Below are 17886 nucleotides of genomic sequence, written 5' to 3' on the forward strand. Positions count from 1 at the left end.
AGCCAACCGCATAATTAACGCCCGCTCACCCGCGACAAGCTTTTTTTTCTTTATCGCTGCTCCGCTCCGGCCCTTCCCTTCCTTCCTCTACCTGCCCCCAGCGAGTGAATTCCGGAATCCCCCCAATCAATCCGACGCCACACACACGACACGAGAGAGAGGCGACGCGGCGGCCTCCCCCAATTCCCAATTCCCCTCCGCAGGGACTCGGCCGGCCGGGACCCCGATTCGATTTCGAGCCCCCGTCGGATTCGCCCCCAGCTCCTCCTCCTCCGCCGCCGCCTCGATTTTCGAGCCGCGGGAGTCGCACCTGCCGATCGGCCGGTAGGCAGGGCAGCAGGGGGAGGGGAGAAAAAAAAAAGGAGGATGAGCTTCCAGGACCTGGAGGCGGGCAACGTCCGCGGGGCGCCGCTGGGCGGCGGGCGGCGGAACGGCCGTGGGGGCCCCGCGGCGGCGGGCGGCGCCGGCGCGTCGCAGGCCGTCGCGTCGGGGGTCTTCCAGATCAACACCGCCGTCGCCACGTTCCAGCGCCTCGTCAACACGCTCGGCACGCCCAAGGACACCCCCGACCTCCGCGACAGGATGTGCGTCCGCCCTACCTACCTCCCCCCCCCCCCCCCCCCCTCCACGAATCTGTGGTTTGGCCCTCGAGTTCGATCGATTCGGTTCCGCGGACTCGGTCAGCGCTGCTCCCGATCCGTGTGCGGAGTCGATTTAGGTTTTCGGCTGATGCGTCGACGCTGGCTTCTAAGGGTTGCTTAGGGATTAATTTTCCTGTATTTTTTTGTGAGATTGCTTACGTGTTCAATTTGCCAACTCCACACGTTACCCATTCCTTATTCGTGATTTGGCTGGTAGCCTTCTTGGAGGTTGAATAGGGTGAATCACGCCATAGGGTGTAGTACCCAAATAATTTCAGGGCCTGAAATCAATTCCTATGATGTCCTTTCATATGGAATTTTACAGGATTTAGCTCACATCTAATTCACGCCGTGTTGTTTTCGTGAAATTTAGTTTTAAAATTTTTAGTTAAGCTCTAGTGCCTTAAGCTTTATTTTGCAGACTCTAGGTCAGGCAAGTTTGCTTGCAAGTTGAAATCGTTTTGATGTGTCAGCTAACTATAAGTTGGTGTTGCTCGCAGACATAAGACACGGCAACACATAACACAACTAGTGAAGGATACATCGGACAAGCTTAAACAAGCTAGTGAGGCGGATCATCGTGTTGAAGTCAGCGTATGTGCCTATCTCTACATATAACTTTTTGTTCATTTGAATGGTACTGTTTTGTTCTGTTTTATGGCCTGAAGCATTTCCACATTCTATTTTCCTCCTTTACCAAGATATGATGGGATTGGGAACCATGCTCTTTTCGCATTGTTAATTTCATGGTTTCATAATGTAGCCTTGGTGTTTGCCTCTAGTTTGGGAATAAATTGAGCAAATATTTCATGTTTATGTAGGCTGGTTATTATGCAATACATTTGATGCTGCACTTTGAACTAAAACCTGCAACAACATCAAAGCCTTTCCAGTTCCAAGCAAGTTGAGGAAGGCTAGTGATGAAACACAACATGAGCCACTAACAAAATAGAGCAATGCATAAAATCTAAAAAGGCCTTAATAATAGCCATATTACTGGGGGCTCTAGCCTAGATCATGTCTCAAGCACGTGGATTGCTGATTTCCACGTGTTTTTATCCAAGGACAATTGTTTGGGTATATTTCACCCCTTCGAGTCCCTTTTACTGTCTCTCCCCCATTTTAACTTAGATCGGCCCTTGCCTCTCCATATATTGTTGTCGTGCCTTAGGATTCCGCTGTGGACTAGTGCCTCTGGAGGCCTGTGTGGCGTATGTTTGAACCATCTCAATTGGTGTTGGACAAGATTTTATTGAACTGGTGCTACCCTAGCTTATCACATATATCATTGTTCTGAATTCAAGCTAATACAACGACAACAACGACATAGCCTTTCAGTCCCAAGAAAGTTGGGGTAGGCTAGAGTTGAAACCCAACAAGAGCCACAAATCAGGGTTTGGGCACATGAATAGCTGTTTTCCAAGCACTCCTATCCAGGGCTAAATCTTTGGGTATATTCCATCCCTTCAAATCTTCTTTTATTGCCTCTTCCCATGTCAATTTTGGCCTTCCTCTACCTTTCTTCACATTACTATCACGCCTTAGGGTTCCACTACGCACCGGTGCCTCCGGAGGCCTTCGTTGGACATGTCCAAACCATATCAGCTGGTTTTGGATAAGCTTTTCTTCAATTGGTGCTACCCTAACCTATCACGTATATCCTCATTCCGGACTCGATCCCTTCTCATATGACCACAAATCCAACGCAACATACGCATTTTTGCAACACTTATCTGCTGGGCATGTCGTCTTTGTGTAGGCCAACATTCTGCACCATGCAACATTGCAGGTCTAATCGCCGTCCTATAAAACTTGCCTTTTAGCTTCAATGGTACCCTCTTGTCATATAAAAATCCTGATGCTTGGCGCCACTTCATCCACCCCACTTGATCCTATGACTAACATCCTCATCAATATCCCCATCTCGTTGTAGCATTGATCCCAAATATCGAAATGTATCCTTCCTGGGCACTACTTGGCTTTCCAAACTTGACATCTCCCTCCTCATGTGTAGTAGTGCTAAAGTCACATCTCATATATTCAGTTTTAGTTATGCTGAGTCTAAAACCTTTTGACTCTAGGGTCTCCTGCCACAACTCCAGTTTCCTATTTACTCCTGCTCGACTTTCATCAACTAGCACTACATCATCCGTGAAGAGCATACACCAAGAGATATCCCCTTGAATGTCCCTTGTTACCCCATCCATCACCAAGGCAAATAGATAAGGGCTCAAAGCAGATCCTTGATGCAGTCCATTCTAATCGGAAAGTCATCTGTGTCGTCATCACTTGTTCGGACTCTAGTTACAACATTGTTGTACATGTCCTTAATAAGTCCAACATACTTCGTTGGGACTTTATGTTTGTCCAAAGCCCACCACATAACATTCCTTGGTATTTTGTCATACACCTTCTCCAAGTCAATGAAAACCATGTGTAGGTCCTTCTTTTTCTCCCTATACCGCTCCATAACTTGTCTTATTAAGAAAATAGCTTCCATGGTTGATCTTCCAGGCATGAAACCAAATTGGTTCATAGAGACCCGTGTTATCCTTCTCAAACGATGCTCGATAACTCTCTCCCATACCTTCATAGTATGGTTCATCAACTTAATTCCTTGGTAATTATTACAACTTTTAATATATCCCTTATTCTTGTATATTGGTACCAGTATACTTCTCCACTCTTCCGACATTTTGTTCGACCGAAAAATATGGTTGAATAACTTGGTTAGCCATACTATGGCTATATCCCCGAGGCATCTCCATACCTTAATTGGGATACCATTCGAGCCCATCGCCTTACCACTTTTCCTCCTTTTCAACGCCTCTCTAATGTCAGATTCTTGGATCTTCCGCACAAAGTGCCTGTTGGTGTCATCAAAAGAATCATCCAACTACAAGGTTGTGTTCTCATTCTCACCGTTGAACAATTTGTCAAAATACTCTTGCCATCTATGTTTGATCTCATCCTCCTTTACCAAGATGTTCTCGATTTCATCCTTGATGCACTTAACTTGGTTGAAGTCTCTCGTCTTTCTCTCACGAACCTTAGCCATCCTATAGATGTCCTTCTTTCCTTCCTTCGTACCTAATCGTTGGTAAAGATCCTCATACGCCCTACTCTTTACCACACTTATAGCTCGCTTTGCGATCTTCTTTGCCTCCTTGTACTTCTCTATGTTGTCCACACTCCTGTCATGGAACAAGCGCCTTCTGAATTCGAGCTAATAAAATAAGAAAAAAATTTGAACAATTAAATTACTTCTCCTGAATATCCAACTGACTGATTAATTTCTTATAACACACTCTATTTTTCTTTGCCAAATAAGCCAGCAAACGTTGACATTTCTGCGGCACTTGCTGAATATGTTACCTTTTAGTAGGCCAAAACTTGCAGCACAGACATTTATGTTCTTCATTGCTACACAAGAAGGGAGTAACGGAACACAGACAACTCATGTACTCTGATTGGGAAGATCAAATCTATTATGCTGTGTTTTGTTTTATGTAATTTTTCCATTAGTAACAGGAATTTAGATGAATTTCCTATGTATCTGTAGAAGTTTTCTTCACTATTGCAACATACTTCAATGTTCATATTATGGCATGAATTCATAGTGATACAAGATGCAGCAAGATCTTAGATTTGCATTTAAGATGAGTCCTATATCAGCTCCTGTGTTTAATGTTAGTCATTTAGTTACCTATGCTCATATCTTCATTACTTGGGGAAAATTTGTTTTCCTCATGTGCTGCTAGTTTGTCTAAATACAAATTGTGTTTATGGCATCATATTAAACTGCAGGCTACCAAGAAGATCGCTGATGCAAAGCTAGCTAAGGATTTCCAAGCAGTCCTAAAAGAATTCCAGAAAGCTCAACGGTTAGCAGTAGAGAGAGAAGCTGCATATGCACCTTTCATTTCTCAAGCGGGCCTGCCACAGAGGTAATTTGCTGCTCAGAATTTTCTGCGCTGGTGCCACATGCTACTGTTTTATTTTTGCATTACTACAGGGATTCTTCTTCTTTGAGATGAAATGACTGCCCTGTAGCTTTTTGATTTGTTGTTCGTTTCTACCCTTCTTGGTAGCCTGTAAGAGTAGAATTCCTGAAAACTATTATCATGCCTCTGTTGTAATAACAAAAAGTCCAATGAATTTGGAGTTAGTGGTCCGATTCCTGCTGTCTTGACTTTCTGGCTTCCCTTATGCCTTCCTGGTGGGTGGCTGATCTAGAGATGGCCCGATACTTCGATTGTTGGTTACTCTAGAAATGGTCAAGGATTTTGCGAGCCAGTTGCTAAGTGCAATAAGATGCCTATTAACATCATAACATCACAAAGATACTTATTGGAAATTGATTTAATTGTAGTGAACCTTTCTTGACTCCTTTCAGGACCTCCTGATCGTAAATTTCAGTGCAAGGTTACTCATCGATTGAAAATTAATCCAACCTGCCATTAACCTAGAATATCAGTTATATTCTGTTCTGAGATGAGCCCTTAAATTGAATAATTTCTGCTTAATATAAGTCTAATTGCCTCTTATGGAAAGAAGTTTGGTTCACTGCCATATTTTGCCACAACAAAGTTAAGCTTGTTTGACCTAGCACACTAGCATTTGGTTGGTTCATGATTGCAGCCGTGGCTTGCAAGGCCCTGAGCCCTGCTTCCATAATCTCATTTTCTAGCTGGGAATACTTCTGTTGCAAGAAGTTAGGGAAAATGTGGCGGTCTTGATTTCACATGATAAAATATTCGGTAATGCTACAGAACAGACATCCAAAATATTAAAAAAAAATCGAATGGCTCGACATGTGTTCCAGTATTTAAGCATCGATGTTGCAACTATTGTTTCCGCATGTTTCATAGTGAATGTTGCATCAAACATAGTGTTCATGTTGCGGCGAGAATTTTCTATCCCAGAACCGAACGCCGTAGTCATTTTTCTTGCGTAGTTTATTTTAGTTGGCTCTTCAAGACACTGTAAGCTATGCCTTCTGACATTATTTCCCCTTCATGTTACTATACCTCTCTTTGCAATAATTTTCCTTCTATAGTTTGCGAACTCAATAAGTTTTAACCAACCATTGCTTCCTTTTCTTTTCGTTTGCCTTAGTTTATTTCTAAAGCAGTTTAAGTCTATTGCCACCATATGCCTAACCTAAGAGTGACCATTTTTTTGCAGCTACAACTCAAGCGAGGTGAATAATGGCGCTGATAAATTGGCTGAACAGCGCACGCAGCTTCTAGAATCTAGAAGGTAAGTTGATTATGCCTGTTGTGTTGTGGAACAACTTATTTTGTACAGGTTCTGTCGAGTTTTGTGGATCTATTTTGTATAGATGTCTTTGTTCAAGCCGTACTTTGGAGATATCTATTCCTTGATGTACAGATGCTTGGATAACCCATTCAGCCTCCATTTGGATGTCAAGAATGAGCCTTTCCCCCTTAAAAAAGGGTCATCTTTCTGAATATGTCAAGGTGCTAATTTTATACCTTTGATTTACCACAGGCAAGAGCTTGTCTTCTTGGATAATGAAATTGTGTTCAATGAGGCCATCATCGAGGAGAGGGATCAGGGAATACAAGAGATTCAGCACCAAATTACTGAAGTAAACGAAATCTTCAAAGATCTTGCTGTGCTAGTCCATGATCAAGGAGCAATGATTGGTACGTGACCTGTTGGGCTGACAGATGATATATCTGCATTTCAATATGTTCAAAGCATAGGTCTGCCTGTTTCCCCGTCTAATTCTGTTTGTCTTGTGCTGCAGATGATATTGACTCACACATAGAGAATGCTGTTGTATCAACTTCGCAGGCAAAAGGCCAGCTTTCGAAAGCTGCTAAAACTCAGAAGTCGAACTCTTCACTGGTAATTTCGGGAGCCCTTTGGACTTCATTAATGTCCTCCATCTTTTTTTTTTTTTGAGAAACAGCATCCTCCATCTTAAATTATTTTCAGGGATATTTATGTTGCTCACTTGGCCACACATTCTTATTCCCCCTTGCTGCAGATATGCTTGTTGCTGGTTATTTTCGGAGTTGTCCTGCTCATAGTGATAATAGTCCTTGCAGCCTAAAAAAGCTTGGAAGGCGCTTGAGGCTCCGAAATCTGGTCAAGCTTAGCGCGAAGGATTCCTTCATAAATTATTTTTGCTGTGCAGTCAGGAATGTATCCTGGTTCCCGCCTGGAGGGTGGGTGGGGGGTTGGCGTTCTGGTCGTGGCGTGGTGGTGTACGGGGTGGTGATGTGACTGGAATGCATCGGTTTATATAAGCATAATTTCCTGTCAGTGTAGTGCCTCTTGTCTCACATGCTCGCTTTGTTTATATATATGTAATGTATCGACGAGTGCGTGCTGTAGAACAAGGAGGTTTGGATTATCTGTGGTATGAAATTTCTTGATTCCGTGAGAAATCATTTGCAATGTATCAACTTGGTTTTCCTTTTCTTCTCATTTGGGTGCGTAGCATTAGAGGTGGTATTCAAGGTCCAATGTTTTCTGCTTATTGAATGCAAAGGTTGCATTGGATGCCTGTAACATTCAGTTCATGGGCTGGTTGGGCCAATAATTTGGAGTAGCATGCATGTGGCATGGTAGTTATGGAAGTTCACTTCCAAATTGGAAGTGGAGAATGAGTGAGGCCAACTTAAATAGCTTGAGTTAACCCTTTTACGCGAAGCGAGCACGAAGCGTAAACATGTTGCAGTGTAGGTGTGGTTCACTCAGTGTGCAGAGCGGGAATGAGCCGTTTTCCTAGGCTGGAACGTTACAATTTTATTGGATGAACTGTCTTCCTTGAGATATGTCATGATCAATGCTTAGGATTTAAACACACCCACAATCACAACTAGTTGAACATCATCACAACATAAGTATAACCATATGTAGTCCATCACATTACATAAAGAGGTCCAAGTTCTCATCGAGTTTTGCAGCGGAAAGTTATTTCAGTGCGCTCACACGATATAACACAAAATAAGAAGGTTAACACTATATGCCGATAGTGCCCTCATAGCCATGGCCATCTACTTCTTCCTCGGACCTCTATTCGTGGGGAAGAAGTACCCAAAGACGACATCCGGCTGCGGATCACCTACAACAACTTAACGTTGGCACCGTCAGTAAAAAGGTACTCAACATGTCTTATAGAAAATATGGGTATATGCTTACCCGACTCTATAAGGAGAATGCATTTGGTTAAGTAGCAAGGAATGGCATAGATAATTAATTTGCATAAAAGCATCTAAATTTGATGAAGTTATAATAAGCAAAAGACATAGCATTCTATGATCCCTAAGTCAAGCATCAAATAATTGCAATAATTAAATGTGATTCTGAACGTGAGCTCAATCTTCCATGAACTCCATTCGGTAACTCTACTTTGAGTTTCCAAACTCATGAGCGTGCTCTTTGACCGGGAGCGTGGCTATTGCAATAGTTAATACCCTGCATGGGTGTACAACTTTCCCACATGAAGCGCAAGACCAACAACCATACCCTAAGTCTAGGATAAGTGTTGATTCATGCCCCCGACCATTCACATACCCACACCCATCTATGAATGAACGGTCGGAATGGATAGATGCACCGGACACGACCAATCACACCTCGTCCCCTCCCGCACCGAATCCGGTCAAGGCAAGGTGTGACTTATGCTACTTGACTTACAATTCCCATATTAAGCATGTGGTTTGTACTAGATAGTGCTCAAGAGTCTAGCTACAAAGATTGGTCCTTAACCAACTCAAACAAGTCTAAGCCAAGTGAGCTCCAATCTCAACATGGCCCTACCATTCTTGCTCAAGTCCAGCTCATGATTCAATGTTGATCAACTTTTATTTACTTAGCTACTTAGTAAGAATTAAGCATACATGCCTATAACTCGCGAGTGGTGACCTTGCCACTTCTTGACTTCTACCGAAACTAAGCATGGATAAGCAATTAAATTCGTGACACCTATACAAGCATACTCACCTAAAAGGCTTTATTCTAGATCAAGGATGGTAATGCATCAAGTAGGAGCTAAGAAAACATATACATAGTATTAACTCATGCACATACAAGACACATATACTTCATTGATCCAAAATAGGGCTATAGGATGCTTAGGTGCCTGCGTTGGGGGTTCAAAGGAAGCTTCATCGGTGACGGGCTCCGGCTGAGCTCACCCTCCTCTTGCTCCGACATTTCGATCTCTATGCGAATGCAATGATGCATAATTAATAAAATACATGAAGATGGTGCAATGATGTATGAGATGCATGGAAAAGAAGGTACATGATAGAACACTTAAAATCCTACACAAAACAAGGATATATTCATGTCCTCAATGGTATAACTGTGAAAATGGTATTGCCGGTGATTCCAGCGACCGATTGCAGTGGGGTTTGATCCCAGAGCTTCCTTAGGTGATGGAGATTCAATTTTGGGTCATAAAAATGACATGCACAAAGGTTTGGACAACATGCAACATCAACTGGATTGAGCTTCCATGGGAGGTTAATAGAGAAGCTTCCAATAGAGGAGAGAGGAGGGGGAAACCATAGGGGAACCTCACCTAGGATGGGGAAAGACGATTCAGAAAGCCATAGGTTGGAGTAGGGTGGCAGTGAAGGAGATCGGCATGATCTTGCTTCACCGGAGTTGGGAAAGAAGTCGCGAAAAATAGTTTGGCTTGTCCTTGTCTCGGGAGAGATGGAGGGCAGTGTGGGGGAGGAGGAGGAGGTCGCCTCTGGTCTGGCACCCCTTGTGCCTACCACCTGGAAGTAAGCCCTCCCTCTTTGAATTGTTTATTTTTTTAAAGGATGGACTTATAGAACAAGAAAGTCATACTGATCACAGCCTGCACACTTAATTGGTAATGTGCACTCTCCCACAAATGAAGGGCAAGTAATAGAGTAGATATATTTCTAATGTACACATCAACAATAATAATATTTAAGTTTTTTCTAATGTATTATGTAATATGGTTGTTGATACTTTGCAGCAGGAGACATCCACTGAAGACTGTACATGTTTACCTAGTGAGCAAATAGTTGCCAAGATATGCTTGTGTTGTTCAGAGCATACTAGTTGAGTATGGCATAATTAAGTAGACACAACCTCATACACTTACCTGTATACCTACCCTGTAATATTTCTTTAGTTAACTTTAATATAAACTTAGCTACGTTGTGGCTGCAGGAGGAGGCACATATTCAGAGTTCTATTCATGAAGATAATGGTAATGCAGCCACAAATTTTTCACAAAATCCCATGTTGACAAACATGGTATGTCTAAGCTAACATTGCAATATTGTTTATAATGAGTGAACTTACTTTAGTGATGCTGTATTTTGACTAATATAATTTCTGCCTATTCTAGAGGAATCGAAGAGATAAAGCTCCCAGTTTGAACTAGCCAGAATCAATATGCTTCTATTCTTCTTGTTTCTTTCATAATTAAATTAGTTAAATGTACAAAACTCTTGTCTTCATGTTTTGCAAAATGGTAGAACCGTTCTCCAGTCCATCTTCTTTCACTAAGAAACAAATGAAGAATTATGGCCAAAGCGAAGTTAGTGACTATTGATGGCAAACAAGAGATTGGAGAAAGTATGCTTGGAAAGGAATATGTTGGGGTTTATGTTGAAGGTCTTGAAAATGTTGACAATAGAAATAAAGGAGATGAGCTGATACCTAGACCTATTTTTAAGATTCGTACACTAATAGATGCTATTGGCTATACTATACCTTGGTCTCGTTCACATGTAAGTTTTTTTCAAATATTAAACCTACAGTATCGTAATATCATCAAATTGTGCTATCCATCTAACCCTATGCCCTGTTGCAGGTGAAGAAAGCTACAAGTTCAAATGTAAAATAACCTAGTGATGTAACTTTTCAAGGGAGAAGTGAAGATGCGATGGAGATAGGGGCAAGAATGGGAAAAGAAGCGTAGGTTTTAGTTAGTAAAAAAATTTAGAAATAATTGTATGATATTGTCACTTTATCTGTGTTTCTTTGTCAAGGCAATTGTCTTGTTGACAGTACTTTAATTAATGAACATGTTGGTTCTTGAATGAAGTACTTAGTTTCTTTTTGGTGAAGCAAAGAATTGATTGCCAATGCAATGTCATGGATAATTTATTTAGGCATTATTAACCTATTAGAGAATAAAATGATATATTGGATTTATAAATGCAAATAAAATAATCATTATATACACATGAAAATAGATGTATCTATAAATCGTCTCTCCATTTCTTGATACATAATATGGTGTTACTATAAAACGTGTCTATAGATGCGTAATAAAAATGTATCTACGATATTGTTTTGACATTTATTAACACGCAATTTGGTGTTACTATGAAACGTGTCACCCGCCACATCACCTGTCACGCTCTACTAAATCGTCTCTATACTAATTACTGCGCAATAAGGTGTCGTTATAAAAAGCGTCTATATTAGTAGGCATGTTTTATATATGTATCCATAAATTGTATCTATATTTCTTAACACGCAATGAAGCGTTACTATACTACGACCACTAGAGATGTTTTACACATGTGTGTACAAAATTGTATCAATATTTTTAGATATGCATCTAACGTATAAAATGTCTCTTTCGTTCATAGCAACGCTTAAATAATTCATCTCTACAAGGTCTGACATGGTACATACGAAGACGCTTCTAACACACTATATGAAAGCATGCCTACATTGACATAGAGATGAAATAAAGCGTGTCTAACTCTAAATCCAGAGGGGGGTATTCTAGTAATGCACATGACCCTATGATAAATTTGCCTCGCATATGTGAAAACTTGTTGAAACTCCTAGCAAATGTATTCAATTACCTCAATGGTGTGGGGCAGAATGAAACTATCAAAAAATCAGTTAGCTAGCTACCACTATGAATCGCCTCAAAGGTCGCCATGAGTAAACTACCATAGACAACACAAAAATGTGATCCACCCCCAAATCCACACCACAAAATGGCCTAAGACTAGACTACAAGGCATGGGAGTAAATCGTAGATGGTAGGAGAAAACAAGAGGACTGAAAAAAGGGTGGAGTACGGGTTGAAGGGGCAATAATGGACAGACCGTAGAAATCCCCTCACGTCGTTGCCTTGGTGCTCTCCGGGTGGTAACACTAATATATAACTCACCTTCCATACGTCCCCTTTTGTCCCGATTTAAAGTTAGCCTGGAACAAAAGTTTCACGAACCGGGACTAAAGCTCGGTCACTGGTAGGAGGCTCACCAACCGGGACCTTTTATCCTGGTTGCAAAGTCTAGTGGAAAAAAAGGCCTCGAGAGGTCTTTTATCCCGATTTGAAACACCAACTGGGATAAAAGACCCCCCCTTTTATCCCGATTGGTGTTACCAACCAAGATAAAAGGGTCAAGGACCTTTTATCCCAGTTTGTAATACCAACCGGGATAAAAGACTTCCTTTTATCCCGATTAGTGTTTCCAACCAGGATAAAAGGGTCCCCGGATGGCTAAAAAAAGGACGAAATCCCTCGAACCCTTTTATCCCGGTTTGTAATACCAACCGGGATAAAAGGGGATTTTTTATCCTCGTTGGTGTTTCCAACCGGGATAAAAGGGTCCCCCACGAGTTAATACAAAAGGATTGCATCCCCTATATAGTCAAATATGCTGTGTAGGTGGGATGGCAAGGAAGCTGCACACGAGGCTTGAGGTCGTGGGTTCGAATCCCACGCATCGCACACGCGCATATTTCGCGTGAAGAATCACGTGACTTGCGACGTGCGCGTGAGGGGATCCCCCGGGATTTTTTTTTTTCTGGGCTGCGCCTAGTGTGGTGATTCGGGACAAAAGACCCTCTCTTTTATCTCGATTGGTTTATCCGGATAGATTTTCGAGAGATTTTCTCTCTAGTCCCTACCAACCGGGAAAAGACGAGTTTTCTACCAGAACGGAAAATTGGAGGGTAACGAGTCCCAATCTGAATGAGAATAATGGAATCAGCACAGATTAATGAAGAAAATGGGAGAATCAAAATGAAATAACTAAAATCTCTGGAGACCCTAGCTAATCACCATCACATGTTGCATACGGGGATCCCATCTTCTCGACAGCGACGGCGCCGACCACCCTCAACTCACGTATCGCGAGTGCCTCCTACGCGCCGCCGAGGCACACTGCACGGGACGTTGGAAAGAGGATGCCCTGGGTGAGGTGGGCTGCGAGCACGACGACGTGGTGGTCCTGCGCCAGTTGCACATGCGCCAGGCCTCCGGTGATAGGACGTCGGCCAGGATGTTGGTCGTCCTATCGGAGGCAGCGGTCGCAGCCGGGTAGAGGGACCTGTTGTAGGGTTGAAAAAGTATCTTGCGCCCGTGCCTTTTATTAACGATCGACGATGGATAGAGCCGGCCGTTCCCGGAACCATAATACGGCCATACCTTAACTAACCAAGTTTTTAATATATTAACATCTATTACTGGACAAATAATGCAGTAATAAGATATATATATATATATATTTCATAATGATTTTAATGAAATTAATTGGATGTTAAAATTGTTGATACCTTTTCATATAAACTTGGTCAAAGTATCAGAAAATTGGAACAACTTTAACATGAACTTTTTTTTCTTCTAAAAATAGGACTTAGGGTGTACAACTTTAACATGAACCTTTTCTGAAAATAGCTACAACCAGCAAAGCTAACACAAACAGTTACCCAAAAAGAAATAGGACAAGCTCGTCCGATTGCTGACGTAATATATCATCTCACACGTGTTCTGCTACGTACTCTGACCTCGCTCTGCATGAAGCCATGAACACAAAGCATCACGTTAACCCTATCATCACCGGCTCACACCCTGTGTGGCAATGCAACATTCACGTACGTAACATGTGTTGCCAGTGCACTTGACTGATACAGCCGTCGTCAGGCATCGGACCACGTGACGGGGACCCTGCCGACGTCGGTGTCGAGCCCGAGCGCCTTCCACACGGCCGCCGACGAGTCGACGATGTTGTCGTCGCATCCGCGCGAGGAGTCGCACTCGTCGACGACCTTGGCCACCACGGACCGCCCGCCGCGGCTCGTGATGCGGATCATCCGGTTGCACCGCCGCGTGCCGTCCAGCCGGAGCCACCCGCTGGAGAGCGCCACGATCCTCTCGCCGTTGCTGTGGAAGTGGCCGTCGCAGGCCGACGCCCCGCCGCCGCTGCCCCCGCGCTCGAACCCGTTCACCGTCATCACGGCAGGGGTGTGCGCCGACACCGCCGGCGAGTGGTGGCGGGCGCACGAGACCGAGGCCAGCTGCAGCAGCAGGGTGAGGACGACGACGGCCAGTAGTGGCGCGGCGAGAGGCTTGGCGTTCGCCATTGCTGCTTGCGCAGTGTTCTTGCTCTTGCCTTGCGCTGCTGCGGTGCCGGGCTATGTGCATTTCACGGTGTTTATATAGCGATTGCTGCAGGCGGCCCAACAAAGGGAAAACGGCGCGTTCTGCCGGACTTAACCAATCGTGAGTCTCGGCTTCCTTTAACCAATGAGATTGTTTGGGAGACGTTAATCATAGAAGCAGTGTATCTTCTTTTGGAATTGATTCGCCGGCAACGATACGCGGTAAATCCAGATAGCGAAGAACAAGTCGTTGATGGGGGCTGGAATTCCAGTTTACATGTGGGTGGTGTCAGATAGTAGCTACTAGCTCAAAAAATCACACTCTCCGACACAGGACAGGAACAACCATGACATCATATCCTAGGAGATGGACGATCAGCCGTACGTACGCACGTAGTTAAGCTAACTGCGCATGTCTAGCAAACCCGACATTTTGTTGAAAATATTATAGCTTCTCCATTCACCTAATTAATCATAGTTCTTAAAACAAATGCATTTTAAAGATTTTTTTTATACAGATTAGTAGTCATGAGAAATGACCTAAGTACCCCTAGACTAAACACCGGCAAAGGCTTGGGCCAAAAAGAATACCCTAAAGTTAAGTTTATTTTATTTTTGGATGTTAGAAATCAGAATAATTATTTTGGAAAAAAGGTAATCGAGATAGTATTGGTTAACCTAATAGATTACTTTTGTAAACCAAATAATATCGGACAATCTAATATATCAATTTTATAAATCAAAATAGTACTCCTCTATCGAGAAATGATAGGCGTTTTTAAATTGAGGGAAAGATCTTCCACAGTTATTTTCTGTTATAATATGATGCCAATTAGTAATGGCTCAATATCAATCCAAATTGACTTTTAAGTATAAACATATTAATTCCAATTTTATACACTAAGGGCGTATTTGGGACTGCTCCGCTCCAAAATCATCTTGTCAAACATCTCCCGCTCCAACTGTACCAACTCCAGAAAAAGGTGAATCTGAGGCAACTCCAAGGTTTTTAGGGCTTTTCAAAGGGCGCTTCCAAAAAGCTAGTTTCACACCTTTTCTTGGAGTTGGGTGGAAATTGCCCAACAATGCCACACTATTTACACATACTGATTCGAGGGAAAAAAACAAGCCCTCGCGCCTCGCGATGTCTCCTGTTCCGCTGCCGCCCCCTCCCTCGCGACATCTCCTGTTCCGCTGCCGCCCCCTCCCTCGCGACACCTCTGCCTCCGCCTCCGCATCTCCCCTTCCTCCGGCCGAACTTCATTCCACCCGCCGGCACCCATGGCCAAGCTCATTGTTGGCTGATCCGTCGCTGCCGCTGCTCCCACCACTCCTCAACGACAAGCCGGGCTCCTCACTCGCCGCGCGCGCCATGGACCCTCTCGCCCTCCTAGCGCTCCCGCGCGCCACGCGTCCCTTCGCCGCCACCGTCGCGTCGCCATCACGTTCCACAAGGTGAGGTGCCACCCGCCTCGTCCTGTCGGGTCATCGGTGTCGCGGTGGCGCCTACCGCCAAACGTCGCGTCCGCCGTGGCGCGTGAGGCGCCGCGCGCTGACGAAGCGTCAGCTCCCGCGAAGGAGCGGTTCGACTGGCTGGACCGATGGTACCCTTTCGCCCCTGAGAGCGAGCTCGACCCAACGCCCCGCTCGGCAAGACGATGCTCGGGCTCAGCGTCGTCGCCTGGAACGACCGCACTGCCGGCGAGTGGCGCATGTTCGAGGCGCCTGCCCGCACCGCCTCATGCCGACAGGGGTGTTTGGTTCCATGGGCTAAAGTTTAGTTCATGTCACATCGAATATTCGGATGCTAATTAGAAGGACTAATATGAGCTAATTATAAAACTAATTACACAGAGGGGGGCTAATTCACGAGTCAAATCTATTAAGCATAATTAATCCATCATTAGCACATGTTTACTGTAGCATCATATTGTCAAATCGTGAACTAATTAGGTTTAATAGATTCATCTCGCAAATTAGTCTCCATCTGTGTAAATAGTTTTGTAATTAGTCTACGTTTAATACTTCTTATTAGTATCTAAATATTTGATGTGACATGACTTAGACTGAAGATCCAAACACCCAGATGCTAGCTGCTGCCGCGATGAAGAAGAAAGTCTAAAAAAAAAAGGCTAACTAACCTGATGCTAGCTGCTGCCAAAGGTAAACTGTGACAGCAGTCAGCAGTGTACATACTAACAGAGAGATCAAGGTAAAGAGCAAGCAAAGCGATCGAGAAGGAAATTATGGTCGCTGCTTTGGTTGCTGTCAGCATGGTTAACTGAGATTGCAGAGTCGTCAAAAATATCGGCCCAATGCAAGGCAAGGTAGGGTGTGCAAGTCGCAGCATCCATCTTACAGGTAGAGGAGCGAGCGCTAGTTTCTGTAGCGACGTGGAAAAAAATCACCTAAAAGCAAGAGTGACTATTCCACTGGTTCCTACAATTCCTAGACCTGGATTTGCATTCGGTAGCCAAACAGGTACATAGCTCCCTATTTTCCTAAAGTTGGTGGAGTGGAGTTGTTTTTTTCAAAAAGTGGAGCTATTTTTTTTAGCGGAGCAGTCCCAAACAGATCCTTAAACTACGCTCGCTTGGTCCACAAAGCAACTGCCCCTTGAATCATTTATACTTGCCCATTGACTTATCGAGCCACAATGACTTGTTTCAATCAATGGGAGAATATGAACCCCAACTAGTAGGGGATTAACTTAAGGTGATCTAACAAACTCTTAATCGAGACAGATCAAGCATAATTAGTGTGCCATGTTTGTGTTGTACCTATGATTTTTTCCTCCTTCATGGTAAAAAGAAATAATGACAACGAATGCAGTTCAGTCGAACCGATTCGTGATACAAAGTTACACAAGATGATTCCCTTTTTTTTTCACATTACTATTCACCTCAAGGCTCAAGTTTTATTTATGTGAACATGATCCATAGCCTAATGATTATCAAAAGTCCAAAGACAACCGAATGATACGGCAGGCAACCCCTGCCGCCACCCCCTTCTCCCTTACACATTCCTTTTGATCTTTTACGTTCCACTTGACAGTATTGTTATTGCAGAGGGCAGAGCACAACTCATGCATTACTGAACGGCATACACGTCAGGACGTCACGGATACCAAGTAAGCAAGAACAAAGATTTGAGAAACAGAAGTGCGAGACAAAAAGCAAGAACAAAGATTTGAGAAACAGAGGTGCGAGGGAAAGGGAGAAACGACTTGACAAGGACTTGGGTCTTCGCTGAGCAGAGCACAAGATCGGTCAGTCAACCACTTCCACTCGCACTTCAATTCGAGCTGCGCTTCCCACTCGCACTTCAAACACTCGGAGCAAAGGCTAATAATACAGCCGGCTGCTTACTGTAAATATCTTTGCAGCCTACCTCTCAGCCCACCCATATACTAGTGTGCTCTTCAATATTAATATAAAGCTCACTTATCTCTCTCACAAAGTTTCTTGATTCTTGTGTCTAAGCGATTTGTAAGTTTACAGTCTGCTTCTCCTCTCTCTCCTCTTCTCTCTCCTCCACATCAGTATTCAGTCTACTTACATCCTGCTATTATACTTACTCGCAGTTCGGTTGCGCGTCTTGCTTCCTTCTAGGAAATTACTTTACGGGGACTGGGAGCAAGGCAACAAAGGGAATCACCCCTCTATTATAAATGTCCACCCAAGATTCAGGGGGTGTTTGGGAACAGCGTGCTAAACTTTAGCACCTATCACATCGGATGTTTGGATACTAATTAGGAGTATTAAATATAATCTAATTACAAAACTAATTGCACAGATGGAGTCTAATTCACGAGATGAATCTATTAAGCCTAATTAGTCCATGATTTGACAATGTGGTGCTA

The 17886-nt window shown here is 43.5% G+C and overlaps 2 protein-coding genes across 2 annotated transcripts; one reads left to right on the top strand and one right to left on the bottom strand.

Annotated features, from left to right (window-relative positions):
- The first annotated feature begins 51 nt into the window (after positions 1-51).
- On the top strand, positions 52-7103 carry LOC101765030 (syntaxin-22). The gene is made up of 7 exons (XM_004967776.3): positions 52-584; positions 1142-1235; positions 4449-4588; positions 5829-5903; positions 6156-6313; positions 6418-6518; positions 6661-7103. Exons 1-7 carry the CDS (start codon positions 367-369, stop codon positions 6724-6726), a joined length of 852 nt encoding a protein of 283 aa, XP_004967833.1. The 5' UTR covers positions 52-366; the 3' UTR covers positions 6727-7103.
- A 6459-nt stretch (positions 7104-13562) lies between these two features.
- On the bottom strand, positions 13563-14006 carry LOC101774898 (putative ripening-related protein 6). Its single transcript, XM_004971516.1, has one exon. The coding sequence runs from the start codon at positions 14004-14006 to the stop codon at positions 13563-13565; it is 444 nt and encodes a 147-aa protein (XP_004971573.1).
- Positions 14007-17886: the final 3880 nt, after the last annotated feature.

Source organism: Setaria italica, chromosome V (genome assembly GCF_000263155.2).
Source record: "Setaria italica strain Yugu1 chromosome V, Setaria_italica_v2.0, whole genome shotgun sequence".
NCBI classification, from domain to species: domain Eukaryota; kingdom Viridiplantae; phylum Streptophyta; class Magnoliopsida; order Poales; family Poaceae; genus Setaria; species Setaria italica.

Bases quoted from the DNA above. Each gene is read 5' to 3' on its own strand.
- LOC101765030 (XM_004967776.3), top strand. From the start codon at position 367: ATGAGCTTCCAGGACCTGGAGGCGGGCAACGTCCGCGGGGCGCCGCTG. The intron at 4,589-5,828 runs GTAATTTGCTGC...ATTTTTTTGCAG, and splicing joins CAAGCGGGCCTGCCACAGAG to CTACAACTCAAGCGAGGTGA. The intron at 6,519-6,660 runs GTAATTTCGGGA...CCCTTGCTGCAG, and splicing joins AGAAGTCGAACTCTTCACTG to ATATGCTTGTTGCTGGTTAT.
- LOC101774898 (XM_004971516.1), bottom strand. From the start codon at position 14,006: ATGGCGAACGCCAAGCCTCTCGCCGCGCCACTACTGGCCGTCGTCGTC.